Raw genomic sequence first — 26,797 nt, 5'->3', positions numbered from 1 at the left:
TGGGGAGGGCTGGAGGCCAGGATTTGGGGGTCTCTGAGGGGCAGATTTGGGGATGAAAGGGCTGGGAGCCTCCAGGGCTTGGGGGTTTACTGCTCTTTGGGGGGAACTGGGAATTGGCAATCGGGGGGGATTGAGGGGCAGATTTGGGGGTGCAAGGGCTGAGAAGGAATGTGGGAATTGGCAATTTGGGGGGATTGAGGGGCAGATTCTGGGGGGGAAAGGCCCAGGGATCCCCAGGGTTGGGACTGGGGTTGCTGCTCTTTGTGGGAGGTGCTGAGGGTCAGGATCAGGGTGACTCTGGTGGGTCTGGGGGTGAGGTGTGAGATTTGGGGACTCAGGGGAGGTTTGAGTCAGGGCTGATCTCTGTCACCCTGACCCACCAACCCCCCCAAAACTCCCCCATCCCCAAATGCAGAGAGGCAGGCAGGTAAGGTGTGTAATCCAGATATATTTATAGGATTATTTTCCGATATTAGCACAGGATATTAGAAAGGTTATAAAGTCACATCGACGGTCGTTGGCTCCCTTTTATGTACAGACAAAAAAACACAGCACAACAACACAGCCCAGCCTCTGGCCCCACCCCTGGCCTCTCCAGAGCTCCCCAAAATATGGCTTTCGTGTCTATTGAGAGTTCAGTGCCAGCCAGGAAGCAGCCACAGCCTCCCAGGGGGTCCCCAAATCCTCCTGGTGACCCAGCCCCCGTGACTGGGTGGATGTGGGGCCACCAACAGGACCCCCTGAGGATGGGGTGGTGGCCTGGGCTGTCCCAGACACGGTGACACTGACCCTGCCACCTCCCCCAGTCTGTGGTGTCACGCCTCTCGTAGCTACAACGCGGTGTCACCAACCCTCAAGGGGACAAGGACAGGGGCCACACCCCGCTTGTCTCCCCCAGGCCACCCAGCCCCTGCTCCTCTGTGACATGGGGTGTCTGTCACCCCCAAGGACTCCACACAGTGACCCCAAAAGGGTCAGGGACTCGCTGTCAATGTGGTGACGTGGAGTGTCCCTGTCACAGCTTCCACCTGGAGTCCTCCCAGTCTGGGAGGGTCCCTGTCACCCCAGGGCCACGCTGCTGTCACCCCCAGCTGTGACACACATCTTCTCCACTGCTCCCAGCTCCACCAAACCCTTTGGTTCCCACTGCCACAAGTGGCCTCAGGTGGAATCTCTGAGCCCTCCCAGCCCCTCTCTGTGACCTGCAGGTGACACCGGGCCAGGTGACATCTCCACAGGTCCCTGCCTGCTCCCTGGGCTGCCCTGCCACACCCCACAGCACGTGGCACCTCAAAAACACCTCAAAACAGCTGAAAACCACCTCAAAACCATCTCAAAACCACCAAAACCACCTCAGAACTACCAAAACCACCTCAGAACCACCAAGACCAGGCTGTTCTCCTTTGGAGCAGCTCTGGAGCAGCAGAACCAACTGAATTCCAAGGGGGAAAAGCCCCCCTGTCTCTGGCAGCTCCCACCTCCCTGCCCCAGGGACCACCTGCCCCACTCCCACCCCTGCTCCTGGCTCTGCCTGGGACGCCTCCAGCCCCAGGAGATGGAATTCTGCTGGAGAACACATCTGGGTGATTTTTATTTGCAGGAATGACTCGGTCCTGGGGACCTCAAGTGTTGTTGGCAGCCCCAGGATTCATCCCCCAGAGGTTGGAAAGGAGGAAAAACACCCCAAAAATGGCTGTAGCCAGCAAAAAAAACCCCTCAAAATCTCCGTGTCCTGCTCCTTCCCAGTGCCAGCAGCGCTCCTGACACAGCTGAGCCACGTTGGTCACCTCTGCAGTGTCCCCAGTGGCACATCCCTGTGTGTGGCACCGGGCTGGGCCTCCTCTGCCTCACCTGAGCCAGGTGCCACAGGTGCCAGGTGCTGGCAGGGTTTGGGGGGTGGCACTTCCAGCCCTGTGGAAGAGGTGGTGAAATTCTTCCTGCACCTCCCAGGTGGGCTTTCCACTCCACCTTCCTTAAGAGCCCCCTCATCCTCCAGACGACCCCAAATTCACAGGGTGACCTCCCAGGTGAGGTTACCCCTCCCAAAATCCTTGGGGTGACCTCCCAGGTGAGGTTACCCATTTCTTAAAGGGTTCCTTCTCCTCCAGATGACCCCAAATCCTTGGGGTGACCTCCCAGGCGAGGTTACCGCCTCCCAAAATCCACAAGGTGACCTCCCAGGTGAGGTTACCCCTCCCAAAGGGCTCCTCCAGATGACCCCAAATCCACGGGGTGACCTCTCAGCTAAGGTTACCTCCATCCCAAAGGGTTCCTCTTCTCCAGACAACCCCAAATCTATGGGGAGACCTTCCAGCTGAGGTCACCCCCCAAAAAATCCACGAGGTGACCTCCCAAGGTGAGGTTACCCCCTCTCCAAGGGTCCCCTCATCTTCCAGATAACTCCAAATCCACGAAATGACCTCCCAGGTGAGCTTACCCATTTCTTAAAGGGTTCCTTCTCCTCCAGACGACCCCACATGCACAAGGTGACCTCCCAGGTGAGGTTACCCCTCCCAAAATCCATGGGGTGACCTCCCTGGTGAGGTTACCCCCTCTCCAAGGGTTCCTCCCCTCCACACAACCCCAAATCCACAGGATGCCCAGCCCAAGGGCATCTCCTGCACCCCCTTGTGCCCAGACTGGGATTTGGGATCCCAGAACACCTCGTGCCAAGGCTGGGGGTGCCCTAAGGATGCCAGGGGGGGCAGCCCCACCCTGGGGGTGCCTGGTTTGGGGGGGGCTGAGCTGGAGAGGTGGGGAAAGGTGTTTGCTTTTGTCTTGGAAGTGAAGGTGAAAGAGGCAGGAGGAAGGGCAAGGAAAGAAGGATGAACCCCCCTCCAAAGCCTCAGTGGTGACCCCAAACTCCCCAGACCCCAAATCCAGGTGTTTTGGTTGGGGTTCTCAGAGCCAAGAAGAAAATCAGCCCTTTCCAAGCTCGTCCCTGTCCTGGGAAGGGGCTGGGGAGGGAAGGGGGGCAGAGAGACCCCAGCCCTGCTCTGGGGGTCCCAGGGAAGCAGCCCCAGCCCCAGGGCACTGCCTCCTGCACTGAACATCTCAATAGATGGTTCAAATTGGCATTTCCAATCAGAGAATTTAAGAACAATTAAAAAAAATTGGGGGCTTTTCCTCTAGATTTGCCCCCCCAAAATAAACCTCAGCCCTCCCCCCTCCCGCTGGGGTGGGACCAGGGAGCTGTGGGGGCTCCTGGTGTCTCTGGGGGTCCCACCCTGGGCTTTCACCCCCTTTCACACACTGACTGCACGAGGACAGCTCTGCTCCTGCATGGACACTGCTCCACAAGAACCACCAAGGATAAAATCGGGGCAGGGTCTCGCTCTGCTCCCACCTGGAGTCACCCCCCACCACAGGGAGGGGACAACGGGGACACCCAGGATCCCAACCTCACCCCGGGAACCCGGAGCTGATTTTATCCTTGGGTATCAAAGAAACCAAAAGGGAGAGAAACAAAGGGAAGAGCTACATCGACCCCAGCCCAACACCCCAACCAAGGGCCCGAAGCAAAGAGCAGCCACGAAACCAAAGCCAAAAAATAAAAAAGGTCCAAAAGGAAGAAGGAAGAAGTCGCTCACTCACGGGTTGGTCTGTGGGGTCGGGGCGTGGGGATGGAGGTGCAAGCAAGCAAACGGGGCCGGGGCTCTCGCTGTTGGAGTGAAGGATTTGTACAAGTTCAAGAAGCGTCAGCAGCGCCTCGAGGCCGGTGGCTCTCCCTGCTCTCTGTCCCGCCATCCCTCTGTCCGTCCGTCCGTCCGCCCGTGCCGGGCGCCAGAGAAAATCTGTTGGGTTTTGTGGGGTTTGTGGTCTGGTTGCCGTTGCCATCGGGGTTCTCTTGGCTCCATTTTCTCTCTCTCTCTCTCTCTCTCTGACCCTTTTAGATGAAATATTCCTTCTTGTCGTCGCCGCCGGCCTGGCCGCCCTCGGCGTTGATGATGGCGGTGTCGGCGTCCGGAGCGTCGTCCGAGCCCTTGGCCTCGTGGGTCAGGTACGTGCCTGGACAGGGGACAGGGTTTGGGGTCACAGGGGGCTCTGCCAGCGCTCTCCCACACAGCCAGAGCGCCTGGAGGGCTCCACTGGGCTTGGCTGCAATGGGGGATGGGATGGGAGGGGATGGGATCAATGGGATGGGATTGGAGGGGATGGGATCAATGGGATGGGATTGGAGGGGATGGGATCAGTGGGATGAGATGGGAGGGGATGGGATGGGATCAATAGGATGGGATGGGATGGGATCCATGGGATGGGATCAGTGGGATGGGATGGGATCGATGGGATGGGATGCAGACTCACTGGGGTGCTCCAGGTTTTTTGGGCAGTGTCCACTTGTGGAGTGACCAGTGCCAGTCAGGCTCCTGACCCCACCCAAGCCCTCCTGGAGAAGCAGGGGGTCCTGGCTGCCCCCCAGAGCAGGGTGGGGGGTGTCACCGTGTCCCCAGGGCTTGGGCACAAACCTGCTGGGCATGAAAAGGGCAGGTGGAGGGAAAGGAGGAGGAGGAGGAGGAGGAAGGCAGAGGGAGGGAGCTGAGTGGGACATGGGGACAGGGACTCTGGGGACAGTGGGTGTGGAGCAGAGATGGAGAACAGGGGTGGGAGCTCCCTCCTCCTGCATTCACCGGGACATTCCTGACATTCCCACACCTGGGGCAGGACCAGGAGCTGCCCCAAGAGCCCCTCCAGCTCCCCCTGCAGCCCCCCAGGCCGTACCTTTGTGCCTGATCAGGTAATGTCCCAGCACGATGAGGAGGCTGAGCAGGAGGAAGACGATGACAGCCACCACCCCGCCGATCATCGCGTGGTAGGTGCTGGAGGTCGAGGGCACCGGGCTGGCATCTGCCCAGGCAGGGGGAGGGAAAAAAGAGACAAAGAGCTGAGACCCTGCAGGGCAGCAGGAGCTGCTGCTCCCCACCAGGAGCTCCATCCTGTGCCAGCAGCTCCGTCCTGCTGTGGATCCTGGCAGTGAGAATAGGGGGAGCAAAGGGGAAATCTCATCCTCTACAAAAATAAAAATAAAAATTCAAAAAGCAAAATGGAAATCCCATCCTCCACAGTGGGGCTTTGGCCCCAAAAAGGGAGGATGAGCAGGTTTGGATGGGAGGGGACATGCAGGCTGGCATGGCCACCCCGAGAAGTGATGGCACCCCCAAGGATGGCAGGACCCCAAAGGTGGTCCCGAGTCAGCCACATCCTGTCCTGGGTGGGGAATCCAGTGGAAGGACATTCCATTCCCTGCTGGAATCCCTCCTCCCAGCTGTGCCACATCAGCTCAGGGTGGGGACAGAGCCACATTTGGGAAGGACAAGGCGGAGGACACACAGGGGTGGCAGCAGGACAGAGGGACAACACGGCACAAGGACACACAGGACAAGGGACAGCTCGGGGAGCTGCTGCTCAGGGTTCCTCCTGGAAAATGCCAAAATCCACACCACGGGGCTGGAGCCACCTGGCAGGGCTGTCCCCAGGCCAGGGCAGGGCCACCGTCCTCCTGTGGAGCTTCTCCAGGTCAAAGAGACAGAAAAGGAGCTTACGGTACCTTGGATGGGAGCTGGAGTGAAGGATGGAGCTGAGGCCATGGAGGCATGAGAGATGGGCTGGGAAGGGCCCCGGGTGGAGTGAACGTGTGGGGTGGGGAGCTGGGGAAGATCTGGGGAGGACAACAAAAACACAGGACATGGATCAATGCCACGAAGGGCCACTGAGGTGACAGAGCCCTGAGGGGACCCTCAGCAGGTCCATCCGTGACCCTCACGGGTCCCTCTGCTTCTGCCACCAACCTCTGGGACACTGTGACCATCTTCTGCCATCTCCTGTCCTGCCAGACCCTGAGGGACCCTTGTGGTGTCACCCATCACAAGGTGCCACCTGTGCACATCCTTGGGAACCACAGGGTGCTGGCACCAAGGTGGACAAGGCTGGGGGTGGCTCCCAGGGCCTGAGACATGAGTGGCTTTAGGGACAAAGTGGGAGTTCCACCAAGCCTGGATATGGAGCTCTGTGCCTGCTGTGACAGGGGTGGTGCCACCAGGTGGGCAAGGGACAACAGGTGCCACCTCTCAAGGACCGCACGAGGCACTGGGGGTGAGCTCCCGGATGGTGCAGAGAGCTCTGGGTGCTCACACAGGGGACACAGGGGACACACAAGGGGTGACACAGGAGTGGCTGCACAGGGTTGGGTATTTGGGAGATCGTTCTGGGCAGGCTGAGGGAGGGGACACAGGGGACAAAGTGCCACTGGGGTGCCACTGCTGTGCAGGGAAGGAGGAAAGGGAAGAGCTGGAGCAGGGAGTGGGAGAGAGAGATGGAAGAGAGGAGAAGGAGAGGAACCTTTGGATTTCCCAAATCCAAGGAAAAATGCCAGGGAAAGGGATCATGTGGGGTGGGCATGGGCTGGGGTGGCAGCCAGAGGTGGGCACTGGCAGCAGCACACACGGCCCTGAATCATGTGTGACACATGGCATGGGGACATGGGGACACACACAGCCCTGAACCACCAACCCATGGGGACATGGGGGCACACAAAGAACCCTGAACCACGTGTGACACATGGCAGGGGGACATGGGGACACACAGAGCCCTGTTCCACCAATCCATGGGGACACATATAGCCCTGAACCATGTGTGACATGGCATGGGGACATGGGGACACACACAGCCCTGAACCACCAACCCATGGGGACATGGGGGCACACAAAGAACCCTGAACCACGTGTGATACACGGCATGGGGACATGGGGACAGACACACAGGACCTGTGCCACATGTGACACATGGCACTGGGACACAGGGACAAGCAGAGCACAGTCAGGGGACAGCACCACATGGGGAGCAGCAGCATCTACCCCTTCCCACCGCAGGAGAGGTGACAGGGTGACACGGTGACACTTTTTGGCCACACAGGATGCAGTGCCCTCATCCACAGGTGACACAATGACACAGTGACACTTCTTGGGCACACAGGGTGCAGTGCCCTATGCACAGGTGGCAGGGTGGCACTTTTTGGGCACACAAGACGCAGTGCACTCATACCCAGGTGACACAATGACACGGTGACACGTTTTGGGCATGCAGGATGCAGTGCCCCCTGTACACACATCCACCGATGACACAGTGACACTTTTTGGGCATGCAGGATGCAGTGCCCCCTGTGCACAGGTGACACAGTGACACTTTCTGTGCACACAGGACACAGTGCCCCCAGTGCACAGTGACACAGTGACACTTTCTCAGGTGACACAGTGACACTTTCTGGGCACACAGGACACAGTGCCCCCAGTGCACAGTGACACATTCTCAGGTGACACAGTGACACTTTCTGGGCACACAGGACACAGTGCCCCCAGTGCTCAGGTGACACAGTGACACCTTTTGTGCACACAGGACACAGTGCCCCCAGTGCACAGTGACACATTCTCAGGTGACACAGTGACACTTTCTGGGCACACAGCACGGGTGCCCCCAGCGCCACACTCACCGCTGACGTCCAGGTTGTACTTGGCCACCACGCTGCCCATGGAGCTGGTGGCCGTGCACACGTAGGTGCCACTGTCACTCTTGTTGAGGAAGGGGAAGATGAGGACGCTGTCGGAGCTGAGCTGCAGGGGAGCGTCGCTGCCCTCCTTCTCCCAGAGGAATTCCTGCGGGCTGGGCACAAACCGTTCCTTGGGGCTTCCATTGCTCTGCTTTTCTGGTCAGCTTTGTGTTAGTGGGATCTCTTTATAGGGTGGGGAGGATAAAATCCTACAGGAATGGGATGGGGTAAACTGATACCTTGGGGGTTTTCTGTTCTCATACCCTGGGGGTTTTCTGTTGTGTTTGTTTTTCTGTTTAGTTTCATATTAATGTTACTGGGATCTCTTTATAGGGTGGGGAAGACTAAATCCTATAGGAATAGGATGGGGATAAACTGATACCTCGGGGTTTTTCTCTTCTGATACCTTGGAGTTTTTCTGTTGTATTTAAGTTTTTCTGTTCTGTTTTTCTGTTTAGTTTTATATTAATGGTACTACGATCTTTTCACAAGGTGGGGAAGACAAAATCCTATAGGAACAGTATGGGATAACGGATTCCTTGGGGTTTTTCTGCTTAGATTTATGTTAATGTCACTGGGATCTTTTTGTAGGGTGGGAAAGAGAAAATCCTACAGGAATATGATGGGGATAAATTGATACCTTGGGGTTTCAATTTTTCTGTTTGGCTTTATATTAATGTCACTGGGATCTTTTTATAGGGTGGGGGAAGATAAAATCCTGTAGGAACAGGATGGGCTAAACTGGTTCCTTGGGGTTTTTCTGTTGTATTTTAAGTTTTTCTCTTCTGGTTTTCTGTTTAGTTTTATATTAATGTCATTAGGATTTTTCACAGGGTGGGGAAGATAAAATCCTACAGGAATGGGATGGGGATAAACTGACATCTTGGGGTTTCAGTTTTTCTGTTTAGCTTTATCTTAACATTAATGGGATCTTTTCACAAGGTGGGGAAGACAAAATCCTATAGGAACAGGATGGGGTCAACTGATTCCTTAGGGTTTTCTGTTCAGCTTTATATTAATTTCACTAGGATTGTTTCCCAGGGTGGGGAAGATAAAATACTATAGGAATGGGATGGGGATAAACTAAACCCCGGGTTTAAAGTTTTTCTGTTTTTCTGTTTATTTTTATATTAATGTTACTGGGATCTTTTTTCAGGGTGGGGAAGTAATAAAATCCTACAGGAATGGGATGGGTATAAACTGACATCTTGGGGTTTTTCTGTTGAGTTCCAGCTCCTTGAGGATGTCCCAGGACACAAAGGGGGAAATGTTTAATTTAGGGATGAGCCAGGATGGATCTGCTGCTCCAGGAGAGGACAGGGAGCTCTCATGGAACCCCCGGGACAGGGACACCCCAAACCCACCCAGCACCTCCTGGGGCTCACTGTGGGACCTGGCAAGGGAAGGGAGGCCCTGAGGAGGAGGAGGGAGGTGAGGAAGGCCTTACATGGGGTTGCCCTGCCCGTCACATTGCAGCTGCAGCTTCTCCCCCTCCCGTGGGTACTGCGGGTGCGGCTCGATCTTCGCCGTAGGCTTGTCTGGAAAAGGGGAGAGGAACAGTGGGGTGAGGGCCTGGAACCCCAAATCCTGTCCCCAGAATCCTAAATCCTGCCCTGGAACCCCAAATCTTGTACCTGGTACCAAAAATCCTGCCCTGGCACCCCAAATCCTGCACCTGGGATCCCAAATCGAGCCCCCAGAATCCTAAATCCTGCACCTGGAACCCCAAATCCAAATTTGGGGACAGGATGAGGGAAATGGTACAGGGACAAAGCCCTGGGAGATGGGGACAAGAAGGATGTGGGGACAATCAGGATTTGGGGAGAGGATGAGGGAAGTGGAGAAGGACAAGCAGGATTTGGGGACAATCAGGACTTGGGGACAGGATGAGAGAAGCGGAGCAGGGACAAACCTCTAGGAGATGGGGACAAGCAGGATTTGGGGACAGGGGTGGGAAGCTGAGGCTGTGTATGTCACCATGCAGAGGAAGTGTCACCATGCAGGGGAAGTGTCACTGTGCCCCCAGGGTGCCAGGACCACGATGTCCACGTGTCCCTGAGCACACCTGTGTGGTGTCCCCTGAGCCCCCAGCCCACCCCAAACGTCCCCCCACGTACAGTGGACCTGCAGCTTCTGCGTGGTGGACCTCTCAGAGTTCTGCAGGGACTCGTGGTCCACGGTGCAGGTGACCTCGACCTCGTTGTCCTCCTTGGTGACACGGAACTCCACCCTGCTGGTCACCGTGAAGGTCTTGCCGTTGGGGTCCTCCACCACCTCAGTGCCTGAGTCTGTGGGGACAGGGACAGATGGCACACACTGAGCTATGGCAATGGGAAAAATGGAAATTCCCACTGAAGGGTTTGAGCTGCAGCCTTAAGAGAAGCTTGGATTGATGTAAATGCAAAAATGTTATTGTAGTTGTGATAGAATTGAATTATGACTGTATTAAAACTGTATTCTATTATATATTATCTATTAATTATGTATTATAATATACTGAATTATAACTGCATTATAATTGTATTATAACTGTATTATAAAATATATTAATTATGTATTATAATATACTGCATTATAACTGCATTATAATTGTATTACAAGTGCATTATTATAATTATAAAAATACAATACACAGACAGGAAGCAGAAAAATCATAGATTAGTTTAGAAAGTTGTATTAGTTTAAAAGGTTATATATTATATATTATTATATATTATATATTATTATATATAAAAATATGTATAACGTAATGTACTGTAATATAATATAATGTAATAATTAGAATTAATGTAATTTATATTATTATATTGCATATGACAGAATCATTATGTATTCTATATTATATATTTTATATAATTATCTATATTATTATATATTATATAATCAATGTAATATAACCTAATATAATATAAAACTATATTATATAATTATTATATTATATATTATATTACATTATATATAATATATAATATATAATGTATAATATATAATTAATATATAATATAAGGAGTTCTATATTTTATGTATCAATATATATTATTATAAATTACATAATCAATGCAATATAACATAATATAATACATAACTATGTTATAAAATTATACTATATTATGTTACATTATACATAACATATAATGACATATATTTAATATATCTCATTCTATACATATTAAAATATATTTTTATATTCCATATCAAATAATATAATTCTATATTACCTCCTAACAAAGAAACTCATGACTACCCTCAACTATAACCCAACACCCCTCTAGAACCCCCCAACCTCCAACACTCACCTGTCCAACAATTCATTAACGTGAACTCAGCCCCCCGTGCCACCGTGCGCTCCCCCCGCGGTGTCCCCAGGCTGTCCCCACCCCGTGTCCCCACCCAGCCAGTGCCACCCACCCTTGATGTCCCTGTTGCCCTTCCTCCAGCGCAGCTGCGCCGCGGGTTTGCTGCCGGACGAGCGGCAGATGAGCCGCGCCACCTTCTCCTCATCGATGGGCTGCTCGTGCCCGAAGATCTGGGGCTTCTGGGGGATTCCTGGAGGAGGAGGAAGAGGAGGACACAATAAAACAGCAAATCTGAGCTGGCAGTGCCACCGCAAGGTGTGACAGGCACGCAGGTGATGGGAGCTGGGAGGTGCTGATGGGGGTTGGGGAATCCTTTCCTTAGGGTAATCCCACCCTGGCACTCAAAAACCTGCCCTGGCATCCCAAATCCTGCCCCTAGTACTCCAAAACCTTCCCCTGGCATCCCAAATCCTGCCCTGGCATCCCAAACCCTGCACCTGACATCCCAAACATTCCCTTGGCATCCCAAATCCTACACCTGGTATCTCAAATCCTGCGCTGGTACTCCAAAAGCTGCCCCCGGCACCCAAATCCTGCTCTTGGGACCTCAAATCCTGCACCTAGTACTCCAAAACCTGCACCTGGAACCCCAAATCCTGTCCTGGCATCCCAAATTCTGCCCTGGCATCCCAAATCCTCCACCTGGTACACCAAATCCTCCACCTGGCACCCCAAAACCTGCCACTGGAACCTCAAATCCTGCACCTGGCATCCCAAATCCTGCACCCAGAAGCCCAAATCCTGCACTGGAAACCCAAATCCTGCACCTGGTACTCCAAAACCTGCACCTGGTATCCCAAATCCTGCTCTTGGAACTCCAAAACCTGCACCTGACACTGGGAAACTTCTTAGGGTGGCACAGCCTGGACTTTAGGGACAGTGGGGAATCTTCCAGCAAGGGTGGCACAGCCTGGACTTTAGGGGCAGTGGAGAATCTTTTAGCAAGGGTGGCACAAAAACCTGCACCTGGTATCCCAAATCCTGCTCTTGGAACTCCAAAACCTGCACCTGACACTGAGAAACTTCTTAGCCAGGGTGGCACAGCCTGGACTTTAGGCACAGTGGAGAATCTTTTAACAAGGGTGGCACAGCCTGGATTTTACGTCTGGTGGGCAATCTTTTGGCAAGGGTGTCACAGCCTGGATTTCAGGCACAGAGGGCAATCCTTCATCAAGGGTGGCACATTTAGGGCTGTCCCCGTGTCCTACCCAGCACGGTGACCAGGGCCTTGGCTGTCCTCACGGGCATGGTGAAGATGGAGCAGGTGTACTCGCCCTCGTCGGCCAGCACCACGTCGCTGATGCTGATGGTCAGCTCGTTGGGGGTGGACCTCTCCAGCTGGATCCTGTTATCCCGCAGGGCTGGGGACAAAAGGGACAATGTGCCACCACCCCAGTGAGGTGCCAGCATCCCAGGCACTGCCCCAGCTCAGTGTCACCACCCCAGCTCAGTGCCACCATCCCAGGCACTGCCCCAGCTCAGTGCCACCACCCCAGCTCAGTGCCCCAGCTCAGTGTCACCACCCCAGCTCAGTGCCACCATCCCAGGCACTGCCCCAGCTCAGTGCCACCATCCCAGCTCAGTGCCCCAGCTCAGTGTCATCACCCCAGCTCTGGGGTTTTACCTGGAGTTGGGGTTTTACTTCATTTTTCCCAGCTCTGGGTTTTTACCTAGATTTTTTCCCCAACTTTGGGGTTTTACCTCATTTCCCCCAACTGTGGGGTTCTACCTCTAGTTAGGGTTTTACCCCATTTATCCCCACTGTGGGGTTTTACCCAGAGTTGGGATTTTACCTCATTTTTCCCCCAGCTGTGAGGTCTTATTTCATTTTCCCCAACTTTGGAGTTTTACCTCCAGTTTGGGTGTTACCAATTTTTCCCCATGGTGGGATTTTACCTCATTTTCCCCAACTGTGGGGTTTTACCTCATTTTTCCCCAGCGGTGGGGTTTTATCTCATTTTTCCCCAGCTCTGGTATTGTACCTCATTTTTCCCAGCTACAGGGTTTTATCTCCAGTTGAGGTATTACCTCATTTTTCCCAGCTGTGGGATTTTACCTCATTTTTACCCAGCTGTGGGGTTTTACCTCATTTTTCCCCAACTCTGGGGTTTTACATCAAGTTGGGGTTTTATCCCATTTTTCCCCAGCTGTGGGGCTTTACCTTGTTTCTCCCAGCTTTGGGGTTTTACCTGGAGTTGGGGTTTTGTCTCATTTTTTCCCAGCTCTGCGGTTTTACCTCCAGTTGGGGTTTTACCATATTTTTCCCCACTGTGGGATTGTACCTAATTTTTCCCAGCTTTGGGGTTTTACCTGGAGTTGGGATCTTAACTCATTTTTCCCCAGTTCTGCTATTTTACCTCATTTCTCCCCAACTTTGGGATTGTACCTCATTTTTCCCAGCTATGGGGTTTTATCTCCAGTTGGGGTATTACCTCATTTTTCCCAGCTGTGGGATTTTACCTCATTTTTACCCAGCTGTGGGGTTTTACCTCCTTTTCCCCCAATTCTGGTGTTTTACATCAAGTTGGGGTTTTACCCCGTTTTTCCCCAACTGTGGGGTTTTACCTAATTTTTCCCAGCTTTGGGGTTTTACCTCCAGTTGGGGTTTTACCCCATTTTTCCCCAACTGTGGGGTTTTACCTCCAGTTAGGGTTTTACCATATTTTTCCCCACTGTGGGATTGTACCTCATTTTTCCCAGCTTTGGGGTTTTACCTGGAGTTGTGATTTTACCTTTTTTTTCCCCAGCTGTAGGATTTTACCTCGTTTCTCCCCGAAGTACAGGGTCTGCTGGGCAGGGTTGGACCACTGCAGTGAGGAATCATCGGGATCCTCCACCTGGCACTTGAGCACCACCGTGCCCCCGGCCACCACGGTCTCGTCTGACGTCGTGGGCTGGCTCTCTGCACAGGGAAAAGGACAATTAACGGGGTCACCTCCCTCCAGCAGTGTCCCCAAAAGCCACCTGAGCACAGCTCTGTGCTGTCCCTGTCCCTCTGCAGGGATGGTCCCAAAAACCAGGGGGGGTTTTGCCATTTCTGAGCTGAGATGGGTCCTGCCACCCCACCTGCAGCACCCATGGGGACAGGGGACACTGCTGTCCCCAAGGCAGCTCCCAGGGACAGGAGCACAGCCCCAGAGCTGCTGGAGGATCCTGCCACGAGCAGATCCCGGCAGAGCATCCCTGATTTGGCCAGTGGGGATGGAACTGGGGATGAAAGGACACTGGGAATGGTTTTAATCCCAGTATGGTTTGGGTTGGAGGGACCTAAAGGTCACCAGTGCCACCCTTGCCATGGCAGGGACACCTTCCACTGTCCCAGGTGGCTCCAAGTCCTGTCTCATTTTTCCCCAGCTCTGAAGTTTTATTTAATTTATCCCCAGATCCCCAACTTTGGAGTTTTACCTCATTTTTCCCCAACTCTGGGGTTTTACCTCAAGTTGGGGTTTTACCTCCTTTTTCCCCAACTCTGGGGTTTTATTTCATTTTTCCCCAACTTGGGAGTTTTAACTCATTTTCCCCCAACTCTGGGGTTTTTCCTCCTTTTCTTCCAACTGTGGGGTTTTATTTCATTTTTGCCCAACTCTGGAGTTTTACCTTGAGTTGGGGTTTTACCCCTTTTATCCCACCCTTGCCATGGCAGGGACACCTTCCACTGTCCCAGGTGGCTCCAAGTCCTGTCTCATTTTTCCCCAGCTCTGAAGTTTTATTTAATTTATTAATTTATCCCCAACTTTGGAGTTTTACCTCATTTTTCCCCAACTCTGGGGTTTTACCTCAAGTTGGGGTTTTACCTCCTTTTTCCCCAACTCTGGGGTTTTATTTCATTTTTCCCCAGCTTGGGAGTTTTACCTCATTTTTCCCCAACTCTGGGGTTTTATTTCATTTTTCCCCAACTTGGGATGGCTCCAAGTGCTGTCTCATTTTTCCCCAGCTCTGAAGTTTTATTTAATTTATTAATTTATCCCCAACTTTGGAGTTTTACCTCATTTTTCCCCAACTCTGAGGTTTTTACCTCGAGTTGGGGTTTTAACTCATTTTCCCCCAACTCTGGGGTTTTTCCTCCTTTTCTTCCAACTGTGGGGTTTTATTTCATTTTTGCCCAACTCTGGAGTTTTACCTTGAGTTGGGGTTTTACCCCTTTTATCCCCAACTCTGGGGCTTTACCTCAAGTTGGGGTTTTACCTCATTTTTCCCCAGCTCTGGAGTTTTAAATGATTTTTCCCCTACTTCAGGGTTTTACCTCCTTTTTCCCCAACTTTGGGGTTTTACCTCCTTTTTCCCCTACTTCAGGGTTTTGCCCCATTTTTCCCCAACTTTGGGGTTTTACAACAGGCAAGGACATGCTCCTGTCCCTCCCCAGGCTGTGTTCCTTCAGCTCCTCCTCCTCTTCCTCCTGGAGCAGCCCAAGGGCAGGGAGAGCAGCTCCAGGATCAGATAACCCCCCCAGCCCAAGGACAGCTATTTTTGGGAAGCTGTCGTGCCAGGGACAAGGGGGACATGGCACAATCCCCAGGCCCAGCAAATGGAAACACCTGAATTTCTTCATTTTCCACACACACAAGGTGAAAAGAAATTTATGCTTTTGCTGCCATCACAAACTCCTCGAATAAATAAGTACATAAATATATAAGTAAATAGATATATATTATGTATATATATATAAAATATATAAAAATAAAAATTAGATAATATAATTATAAAAATTAATTTAAGAATAAAAATAAAATAAATTAATTAATAAAAATAACAAGAACTTAATAAATTAATGTATAAAATAAATATATTATTATATTAAATACATACATATTTATATTCATAACGAAAATAATTTCATAAAATCTAAATTAAAATATAATATAATTATAATATATACATACAGATTATAATTAATAAATCCAAATAAATAAACCAATCCAGCCCAGCAGCACCAGCCTGACCCCAGCCCAGGGGTCTCAGAGCAGGGACTGTCCCCTGGGTGCCACCCCTCTGCAGCCAGCCTGGGCAGTGCTGGCACCCCGAGCTGTGCCAGGTGCTGCCCACCCCGGGAGCATCCGCCCTGCCTGTGCCAGGGGCACTGCCAGCTCAGGGCTGTGCCACCTGACAGGGCTGGCACTGTCCCCTGCCCCCCTCCTGCCACTGCCACGGCCACAGCACGGCCTGGGAGCTGCAGGGACCCCCAGGGCCCCTGCTCAGGGACATGGAGGAGTTCTTTTCAGGAAAAATATAGATATTTTTAATTTACATATATCTATACATATATAAATATAAAGTATTTTATATATTTTAATAGATATTTCATATATATTCCATATTATATATTGAATATTTTCTATTAATATTTCCAGGAGTATACCCATCCAACAATGAGTGTCCCCATCCAAATATTATTGTCCCCATCCAGCAGTGACTGTCCCCATCCAGCAGTGACTGTCCCCATAGCTCTGCAGCTCTGGCCTCCAGCCCCATGATGCTCCCATCCAGGAAAAATTGATTTTCTGCATCCCAGGAATTCTGCACCACAGCCACGGCGCTGCCCTGCCTGGAGCAGCTTCACCTGCTGGAGATCAATAATGAAATGTTTTATTTCACCTGGAGCATCCTCAGGAAGCAGGGAGAGAGGCCTGGCAAGAGCCCAGCAGATGTGGGGATGAGACTGGAGCTGCAGGAGCCTCTCCAAGGAATGTCCACCCCATCCCAGCTTTTTTCCAGGCTGGGAAAGCATCTCTGGAGCAGAAATAACCCCAGGGAAAACCACCCACTGCTGCAAGCCCTCCAACGCCTCTGGCTCACAGTCATGGCCCAAAACTGTTTCTCAATTCCCGCCTTCATTCTCAAAAAAAACTCATTTCTTATTTCTCTCTTTCTTTCCCAAAAGTCCCCTCCTTCTTTCCCAAAACACACTTCTCATTTCTATCCTTCTTTCCCAAAAAAACTGTTCTCATTTCCCTCCTTCTTTCCCAAAAAACTCATTCTCATTTCCCATTTCCCTCCTTCTTTCCCAAAAAAAACCCCTTCTCATTTCCCTCCTTCTTTCCCAGAATTTCCCTCCTTTGCCAAAAAAACCCTCCTCTTTTCCCTCCTTCTTTCCCATTTACTCTGCATTCATCATCACAAAGATCCAATTCATCCCCTTGGGCACAGATGTTTTCCAAGGCTCCTTTTTCTCCTCTCCAAGGACTTTGTGTTCCAGGAATTCCCTCCTCAGCTCCATCCTCACTTTTCCTGCGTGGATCCTTGCAGGAATCAGCCCTGGCAGGGTGGGAATTTTGAATTCCTGTGGATCCTTGCAGGAATCAGCCCTGGCAGGGTGGAATTTTGAATTCCTGTGGATCCTTGCAGGAATCAGCCCCGGCAGGGTGGGAATTTTGAATTCCTGTGGATCCTTGCAGGAATCAGCCCTGGCAGGGTGGGAATTTTGAACTCACAGATCAGCAAACCTCAGACATCTGCTGTGCACATCCCTTTGCAGGCTGATTTTTGCAGGGTGTGAATCCACAGTCTGGAATATCCAGAGCACAAATTCCAGGCAGCTGAGAAGCTCCAGATTTCCCAGGAGAAGGAAACCTGCTCCTGTTTGGGTGCATCTGCTCCTGCAACTCCAGGGCTGGTTCTTTCCCCAATCCAGTGGTGTCCAGATGTCCCTTGGGATCCATCCAGGCTGTCCCCAAAATGCAGATCCATGCAGGGAGAAGATGCTCAGAGCCAAAGGTGAAGGTGGGAAGGATCCAGGCTGATCCAGGAGAGGGCTCCACGTAGGGTTAGGTAAAATGGAGTGTTCTCTTTGGGGTCAGAAAGTTGAAATTCTCAGCATTTAGGACATCCCTGTGTGGTGTCACCTGGCTCTGGGTACAGGAGCTGCAGGATTCAGGGTGCTCCTGTTCTCCTCACAGGGATAAATCCATCCAGAAACTCCACTGGTGCCTCAAGTTCCTTCTGGCAGCTTCCACCTTTGCACCTCCAGCCCCCACAGCCACTCCCTCCCTCCCACAGGGTGAAGGGTTTGATGCCAGGGTGCCAGGGACTGTCACAGGAATGAAAATATTCCCTAAAAGTGGGAAAAACAGTCCTGGGTGTGCTCCCAGCCCAGCTCTGCCACGGACAGGGGTGCTGGGAGCTGAGATCCAGAGGTTCATGGGGGATCCTGATGTTCCAGCAGGAAGGGATCCCACTCCTTGTGACCCCAGGGGCTTCACTCCTTCCCACATGAAACCCCCAAACCCCAAATTCCAGAGGATTCCCCTGAAAATAAGCATTTCTGAGAAGGGGCACAGCAAGAGGATGCTTCCCACATGACATATCCTCACCCCAAATTCCAGAGGATTTCCCTGTAGATGAGCATTCCCTGACTCCAGGGGCTTCACACACATGAAACCCCCAAACACCCTGACAGCATTTCCTGGTGTCACAGCATCCTGAGGGGTCCCAAAAGGAGAGAATTCCCCCAAAAGGAGAGAAATCCCCCAAAACCTCAGGGCACAGGGCAGGGTGACCCCTGTGCCAGCTGAGAGGGGGCAGAGCAGAGGGAAACCCCCAGTTCCGTGTCCCCACAAATCCCCCAAACCCCCTGCCAGCATTTCCTGGTGTCACAGCTCCCTGAGAGAAATCCCACAAACCCTCAGGGCACAGGGCAGGGTGACCCCTGTGCCAGCTGAGAGGGGGCAGAGCAGAGGGAAACCCCCAGTTCCGTGTCCCCACAAATCCCCCAAACACCCTGCCAGCATTTCCTGGTGTCACAGCTCCCTGAGAGAAATCCCACAAAACCTCAGGGCACAGGGCAGGGTGACCCCTGTGCCAGCACTCACACCCTGAGTGCTGAGAGGGGACAGAGCAGAGGGAAACTCCCAGTTCTGTGTCATCACAAGTCCTCCAAACACCCTGACAGCATTTCCTGCAATCACAGCTCCCTGAGTGACCCCAAAAGGAGAGAATTCCCACAAAACCTCAGGGCACAGGGCAGGGTGACCCCTGTGCCAGCACCCTCCCCCAGTGTGACAGCCAAGAGCTGAGAACTCCTATTTTTGAGTGGTTTTTTAGCTCCTACCCTAAGGCCAATCTCCAACATGACTGTTGCCAAGGGAACGAGCTCGGCGCTTTGACAGTTCTGTTTTAAGGATCTCCCTGCCCACCGAGGTGTCTCAGCCCAGTTGGATGCCCTGGCACCAGGTTTGGTGGCCCTAAAGCCACCTCAATGCCAGTGTCCTGAGCAATTGTCACCCCCCAGTGCCTGAGGATCAACCACACGGGGTTGTGCAAGAGGAGATTTGGTTCAATATCCTTATATTTTATATTCTATTAATTATATACTATATTATATTTTAATATCATAATATTTTTAATAAATTCTTTATTTTTAATAATTCTAATACCCTAATATTTTAAATAATTTCTTTATTTTAATAACAGAACTGAGGGGTGGGGAAGCCCTGGCAGCTCTGCTCCTCTCCTGGGAGACAGCACAGCCAACACCTCCTCCTGACCTGCCAGAAATAGAAGCATGGAAAGGCCAGAGTGGCAAAGAACCCCCAGGGATCCACAGACACCCCAACAATCCCAGCCTGTGCCTGGGAACGTTGTCCAAACTCTCCTGGAGCTCCTTGGGAATGTGGTAATTCCCTGAGGAGCCTGCTCAGTGCTCCACCACCCTCTGGGGAAAGATTTTCCTGATATCCAACTTAAACCTGCCCTAACACAAATCCAGCCATTCCAGGAGGTTCTGGAGACTCCTCACATCCCAAAGGATGGCCAGGGATGTGCTCCACACCAGCTGTGGCCCAGCAGGTCACCTCTGCTGCTGCAGAGTGTTCTGTCCCTTTCGGAGTACCCGGAACCACAGGGAGACCAAAAAAAAAAAAAAAAAACCAACCAAAAAAATCCCAAAAAAAACCAAAACAAAACAAAACCCAGAATTCAAAGTTGGTGAGACTTGGAAAGGCAAAATGGAACATCCAGGAGGGTGCAAGTGTTCAGGGAAGCTCAGAGCAGCAGCAGCTGAGGCTGGAGCACCTCCTAGATCCATCTCTTCGTGGCTTCAGACCAAGATCCTGGTGGCAGCAGGAGGGAGAATGAGGAGCTGCAGCTCTGGCCACCAGTGCAGACACCCCAAAGCTCTGGAACATCTCCCCAGGGTGTGTGAGGGTCCAGCTCTGGCCACCAGTGCAGACACCCCAAAGCTCTGGAACATCTCCCCAGGGTGTGTGAGGGTCCAGCTCTGGCCACCAGTGCAGACACCCCAAAGGATGGCCAGGAATGTGCTCCACACCAGCTGTGGCCCAGCAGGTCATTTCTGCTGCTGCTACAGAACATTCTGTCCCTTTTGGAGTGCCCAGAACCACAGGGAGATTTTTAAAAAGCCAGAATTCAAACTTGGAAAGGCAAAATGGAACCTCCAGGAGTGCCATGAGGTATTCAGGGAAGCTCAGAGGCTGGAGAACCTCGGGGGCTCTCCTGGATCCATCTCCTTGTAGCTTCAGAGCAGAAGCAGCAGAGCAGGATCCTGGTGGCAGCAGGAAGGAGAATGAGGAGCTGCAGCTCTGGCCACCAGTGCAGACACCCCAAAGCTCTGGGAACATCTGCCCAGGGTTTGGGGGGTCCCAGCAAGTCCTGTCTTCTGAGCAGCACCCAGCCCAGGGACCTGCTGCTCTCCCTGCCAGTGGCCACTCAGCCCAGCAGTGTCAGAAATCATTTCCCTGGAAATCCCAGCCTGAAAGCAACAGTCTGGAAAAGCTGAGCTTGCCAACAAACACCGTTTGAGGTGTTGGAGGCTGAGGAAAAGCATCTGCAGCTCAAGCACCGCCTGGAGCATCACCCGAGGCCAGGGCAGCTCCCGGGATGCTGCAGGGACACAGCCCTGCTGTTCCCAAGCCAAATTCCCGGGAAATGCTGCTCCTGCCAGCCCTGCCACCCTCCAGCACGTCCAGAGAGGCTCCGGGGGAGCCGCAGCAGCCACCACCGGCCCGCGGTCCCTGCGCCCTCGGCCGCATCCCGGCGCAGGCGGAGCGTGACCGGGCGGGTGAGCGGAATGGTTAAACACATTCCTGTCAGGCTCCTCCTCGCAGCCTCGGAGCGTGAGCGGGCGGGTGAGTGAAATGGTTAAAAACATTCTGAAACACATTGCTGCCCGTTCTTCCTCACAACCGAGGCTTCCCCGCCTCCCTCCGCCAGCACCGGCTGCCTTTGGGTTGTCTGGCTTGGTGGTGCTCAAATAAAGCACGGAGAGTTCCTGCCTCGGCTCCTCATCCTCCCCCAGGGACAGCCCCGGGGGGAAGAGGAGCTCTCCGGGAGGGGCATGGAGAATCTCAGCCTCTCACAGGTGGGTGGAGGAGCTGGGGCACCACAAAGGTCAGTCCCACCCCTCCATCACCACCCGATGAAGGCTCTGCTGGTCTGCTCTCCCAGCCGAGAGCAGAGGGGCCAGAACTGGACCAGATGGTTCAAGCTGAGCTGACCCAGTAACTGGGAGGAGGAGGAGGAGCAGATCCATCTGACTGTGGGGGTGTCACAGAGCTGGCAGCACCTTCCAGGGCCCACTGAGGAGCCAAAGCAACGAGGACTCCACTCAATCTGTGCAGAACCAGCACGGTGCAGGTCCAAGGCATCAGCAGGGCTGGAAAAGCAGCTCAGGTGGAGACCAGGCTGGGCAGGGGGTGCCAGGCCAGCCATTGGCACAGCAGAACAAGCTCAACACCACAAGCAGAGCCCACCAAGCTCCCAGCTGGCACCGCCACCAAAACCACCTCGGACACGCATCCAGAACCTGCCCAGCTCCCTCCCTCCCACTGCTCCTCTCCTGCAGGGACCCGGATGGGCACGAGACACCCTGGATTGGCACGAAACGAGGTTAGGAACCAAGGCAGGGAAAACAAACAGGAACAGCTCTGCTGCAGCTCCCTCCATCTGCCAGTGCCGGGGTGACTCCCCAGATGCAGCCGCCTCCAGTTCCTCCGGCAGCTCCAACACCCCTGGAGAGGCGAGAACGTCAGGCACAGGGAGGAGAGGCAGCATCTTGCAGGCTGGAGACCTCCCAGGCTGGGAATCCTGGGCAGACAGGGCGCTTTTCCCTCCAGAGGAGGATGGGTAGCCACGCCTCGGGATGCTCAGCTTGGGTTCCAGCAGCATCGCCCCATTCCTTTGGGATTTCTCCTCCCACCACGCTCCCAGCAAACAGCACAGACAGAGGTTTGGCCATGCCAAACCCCATGGCATTGTCAGGCCAGAGGCAGAATTCCTGTCCTGACAGTGGTGCCAGCACATCCCTCACCGTCTGGGCACCTCTGCAGAGCCTGATCCCAGGCTTTGTCCTCAAATCAATCCAGCCTTGCCTGTTGAGCCTAACGCGTTGTGCCAGACAGCTGAGTGGTGGATTCCGTGCTCTCCAGCCTGCACAGGGATGCTCTGCTCCCTCCCCTCGGGCTGAGTGCTGATCCCAGCCCTGGAACAGCTCCTTTTCCCCAGGCAGCTGATCCAAGTCATCCAAAATCAGGCCAAGCAGGTAGTGAGTGATGCAGAGAGGTCGCCCTCCCTCCCTCCCTTTCATGCCTCACCAGGGCTGTCACTGCTTCCTCGGTTCTGGAGCCAAGGGCTGCTGCTGGCACAGGCACTGGGAGCATATGGCGAGCCCTAATGGCACTGGGAACGGGGCTCTCCTCACATTCCTTGGGGAAAAGCACCCTGGAAAGCAGCAAGCAAAGAATTGTGCTGCTCCAGGCAACGCTGGGCTCCCACCACCCCACCGTGCCCCAGGCTCTCCCAGTTCCAGAAAGACCTGCAGATGTCACCTGCTCAGTGGCTGGGGATGGCAAAAGCCCCGTGGGAACCCACAGAGACCTTCTCTGGGTGGCCTGGCCAAGCTGAGACCTCCAGAGTGACAAAGCCATCCTGCAGGACAGGGACAGTGCCTCCTCTGCAAAGCCCTCACCTCACAGGCTGAGGACACCTCCCCATGTCCTCCAGTGTCCCAGGGATAAAAACAGCCCCAAAGTCATCTGGTTTTGGCTCGTGGAGGCCTCCCAGGGCACTGTCTAAACAAAAGGGTTTGGACCTGCAGGTGTCACCTGCCCGGTGGCTGGGGATGGCAAAAGCCCCGTGGGACCCCATCCCACACGGGCAGGGCAGGCTGGGGGGCTGCAGGGCACCTCCCCAGGCCACAGAGAGCTTCCCTGGCGGCCTGGCCAAGCAGAGAGCTCCAGCAGCTCCAGAGAGATGAAGCCACCTGCAGGACAGGGACAGAGCCCTGAACCTGTTTCTCTGCAAACCTCTCCATGTCCTCCAGTGCCCCAGGGAAAAAAACAGCCCCAAAGTCATCTGGTTTTGGCCTCGTGGTGGCCTCCCAGGGCATTGTCCAAACAAAAGGGTTACACAACTCCTGAGTGGAATAACCCTGCAGAGAGAGAATGATCCTCACACAAGGACAACCACGCACCAGCCCAAACACACCCGAATGTGCCGACAGCAGCACAACAGCAGCCAAGAGCTCAGACAGGGCCCTCTTGTGCAGGAGCAGGGCCTGGGTGGCTTCCAGGGGCTCCTCCACACCCTGCCATGGTTGTAGCAGAGCCATCCACAGCCCTGGAGGAATATTCTCTGAGGAGGAGCCTCTATCCCTCCCCAGGACGGGTGCCAAGGAGGGGATGTCACGCTGGGATGGCGCAGGGGGCTCCAGGATGAGGCACCCACCATGAAAACATAACAACTTCTTTCCAAGCATCTCCCATCTCATCTGCTCCTAAAGGATTTTTTTGGGGGGGTCTGTTTGTCCAGCTGTGAAGGACCCTGGCTGTGGTGGCCAGGGCTGGGCCACAGCAGAGGCCAGCCCAGGAGGAAATCTTGCAGTGTCACCATCCAGGCTGTGTCCTGTCCCAGGACAGCTCCCGGTCACAGCCACCTCCCCCTCCCGGGATGCTCAGCCATCCCCAGCCCCACAGGCTGAGCATCCCCACTCTGGGGCTGCCAGGATGTCCCCACACCCCGGGGCTGAGCATCACCCACACCCAAGTGACTCTTTCGGGTGCCCGTGGGAGGACCGTGGCCAAAACCAGAACAAATCCCGGGATTCGTGGATGGGAACGCAGCCACCAGCCCCCAGAGGCTGTGACAGCAACAGAGATGGGTGCGGGGGAGCCGTGGGGGCTGTGGGCTCAGCCCTTGTCCCCACCGTGTCACCTCCCACCCGCACAGCCCTCGGGACCCTCCAGAACCCCCTCCCTGCTCCTGATGGACCGCAGGGATGTGGATGGAGACAGGACCCACCGCCAGCACCCCCAGACCACAACACGGCGGGTCCAGCCCAGCCCCCCACCCAAACACACCGAGCAGCATCGCTCCTGTCACGACAGACGACTCCCGACACGGCAAACGGAGCCGCCAGCAGCCAGACAGGGATGGTGGGTCCGAGCCGCCGGGGCCACCCCGCAGGGACCCGCAGCGGCGGGGGACGCGGCGCTGCCACCGGCGAGCCCCGGCAGAAATCACACCCGCTCCGTGCCTGTCGCGACTATCGCCGCCGGTGGACCCCGCTTTGTCCGGCCAGCCCCGCTCATCCCGGCGGGACGGGGAGCGGCCGCCGCTGCCGAGCCCCCCGCCCAGCCCGGGGAGGCGGCTCCCACCGGAGACACCGGGGAGCCGCCCCAGCCGCGGCGCGGGTGTCCCCGCCGCTCCCCCGGGAGCTCCATCCGCCCCTCCGTGTGCCACCGCCGAGCCCCGGCACCCTCGCGGCGGGGCGGCTCCGCCGCACCGGGGACTCTCCATGCGCCCCCCCGCCTCTCCGCGGGCAGCGCCGGGAGGGGCCGAGCGCCGCCGCCGCCGCCCGCCGGGGCCTGTCTGGAACCTTCCGCCGCGGCCATGAGGGGACACGACGGGCAGCACCGGCGCCGCCGTGACCTTGAGCCCCGCCGGCCGCCCGGGGGTCACTGCTTCCTCGGTTCTNNNNCCGGGCGGGGCGGGCGGAACCTGCCTGACCCACATAACGGCGCCGCCGCCGCCGCCGCTCCCGCACCTGTCGCTCGCTTCCCCGCATCCCCCGCCATGAGGGGCGGGGATGAGGAGGGAGCATCGCCCGCTCGCCGTGCCGCCACTCACCGTCGCGGGAGAGGTTTCCCCGGGCGCTGCCGAAGCAGGCGATGAGCAGGAGGATGCCGAGGGCTGGCGGCTGCATGGTGGAGGTGGCAGCGGCGGGAGCCCGCGGGGCCGGCGCGACCGAGCCGCAGCGCGGGCGGCGGGCGCTGCTCTCTCCGCTGCTCCCTCAGCTCTGGAGCCGGCGGTGCGGCAGCGGCGGCGGTTAAATAGGCCCCCCCCGCGGGCTGAGGCGCGGTGGTGCGCGCCGCATGCGCGGGTCCCCGCGGGAGGCAGGTGCGCGCGGGGCGGCGGCGGGACCGGGACCGGGACCCCGGGACAGGGACAGGGACACCGGGACCGGGACCGGGACACCCCGAGAGCCCCAGAGCCCCGAGGCCACCGTGAGCCCCATCCCGCCCCCGATGGCTCAGGGTGTCGTCCTCCCCAGAGAGAATCCCCGCCACCGAAGGGGGTGTCGCCGGTGTGGCGGAGGAAACGGGACCGGTCCCAGCTCTCGGCTGGCGGTGTCCCCGCGATGGGCCGTGTCGCTGTCACCCGGCTGGGTGGATGGAGCACGGTCGCCTTGGCAGGGAGAGGGGCTGGAGCAGAGATGCTGGGATGTCACCTGTGTTGGGGTGTCACTCTCACTGGGGTGTCATCTGTTCTGGAATGTCACCCATATTAGGATGTCACCCGTGCTGGGGTGTCACCCGTGCTGGGGTGTCACATGTGCTGGGGTGTCACTCTCACTGGGATGTCACCCATGCTGGGGTGTCACTCTCACTGGGGTGTCACTCTCACTGGGATGTCACCCATGCTGGGGTGACACTCTCACTGGGCTGTCACCCGTGCTGGGGTGTCACATGTGCTGGGATGTCACTCTCACTGGGATGTCACCTATGTTAGGATGTCACCCTTGCTGGGGTGTCACTCTCACTGGGGTGTCACCCATGCTGGGGTGACACTCTCACTGGGGTGTCCCCAGTTCTGGGGTGTCACCCGTGCTGGGCTGTCACCTGTGTGGCCCAGCCCTGTCCCTTGTCCCGCAGCCCCACATTTTGGCACATTTGGGGTGGAGCCCGCTCCGTGCCAGCCCCTAAAGGTCGGTGCCCATTCCTGGCTGTCCCCTGGCATCTCCCTGGCAGCTCCTTTATCCGCCCTCACCCGACCGTGTCTCACCCATCATCTGATCGCCCAGCTCTGCTCTCAGCCCAGGCATTTCCAGCTCTGGAGGGTTTCTGGGCTCTGTGGAAACACCCCCAGCTCGTTTTTAACCCTTTTTGGGAGCGTTCCTGTGCAGCCCTTCCCCAGGTCAGCACTGTGGGACAAAACCCTTTTCTGACCCAGAGATGAGATTTTAAAAACTCTTATTCCACTGAACCTAAAAACTCTCTCCAAATCCATTTCCCACAGGCACCAACCCCTCAGGGGCTCCTCTGAGGAGCCGCTCCGAGGCTCCTGCACCGGAGCTGTGCCAGGGATGGCTCCGTTAGTCACAATCCCCGTGGGAAGCGCCCGTGGGAGGCACGAACAGCTCGGTGCCGGTCCCTGCCCCTCCCCGCGCTGCCTCCGGCTCCCTCCCGGTGTCCGGACGTGGCCCTGCAAGTGTCTAAAATTGCAAATTTGAGGGTAAATGTGGTGTCAGGAGGCTTTTCCCAGGTTTTCGCTCCTTGTCCGGTTGGAGAAGGGATCCCCATGGTGGGCAGGAGCAGCTCGGTGCCGCTCCCTGCCCATCCCGCGCTCCCTCCCTCATCCCGGCGTGGCCCTGGAGGTGACTCAAATTGCAAATTTGGGGGCAGATTGAGGGTCAGGAGGCTTTTCCCAGGTTTTCGCTCCTTGTCCGGTTGGA

General features: G+C 55.0%; 1 protein-coding gene across 2 annotated transcripts in view; it reads right to left on the bottom strand.

Moving 5' to 3' along the window:
• Positions 1–25,171, bottom strand: part of LOC120504117 (cell adhesion molecule 3-like) — a 31,199-nt gene extending 6,028 nt beyond the window's left edge. The window contains exons 1-9 of one of the 2 annotated variants that reach the window (XM_039713299.1): positions 24,973–25,162; positions 13,658–13,798; positions 12,105–12,257; positions 10,949–11,086; positions 9,658–9,828; positions 8,988–9,078; positions 7,484–7,653; positions 4,720–4,845; positions 429–4,008 (exon numbers count right to left, since the gene is read on the bottom strand). In XM_039713299.1, coding sequence (XP_039569233.1) covers positions 3,890–4,008; positions 4,720–4,845; positions 7,484–7,653; positions 8,988–9,078; positions 9,658–9,828; positions 10,949–11,086; positions 12,105–12,257; positions 13,658–13,798; positions 24,973–25,048 — 1,185 coding nt within the window. In that variant the 5' untranslated portion in view covers positions 25,049–25,162 and the 3' untranslated portion in view covers positions 429–3,889. Of the gene's footprint in view, positions 1–428; positions 4,009–4,719; positions 4,846–7,483; positions 7,654–8,987; positions 9,079–9,657; positions 9,829–10,948; positions 11,087–12,104; positions 12,258–13,657; positions 13,799–24,972 lie in introns of those variants that run through there. The other variant, XM_039713301.1, reaches the window with a different exon arrangement.
• Between the last annotated feature and the right edge of the window lie 1,626 nt (positions 25,172–26,797).

Source organism: Passer montanus, unplaced genomic scaffold, assembly GCF_014805655.1.
Source record: "Passer montanus isolate IOZ18808 unplaced genomic scaffold, ASM1480565v1 scaffold280, whole genome shotgun sequence".
Taxonomy (NCBI): Eukaryota; Metazoa; Chordata; class Aves; order Passeriformes; family Passeridae; genus Passer; species Passer montanus.
Note: the sequence above shows the minus strand (reverse complement) of the source record. Positions and strands in the feature narration are given on the sequence as shown.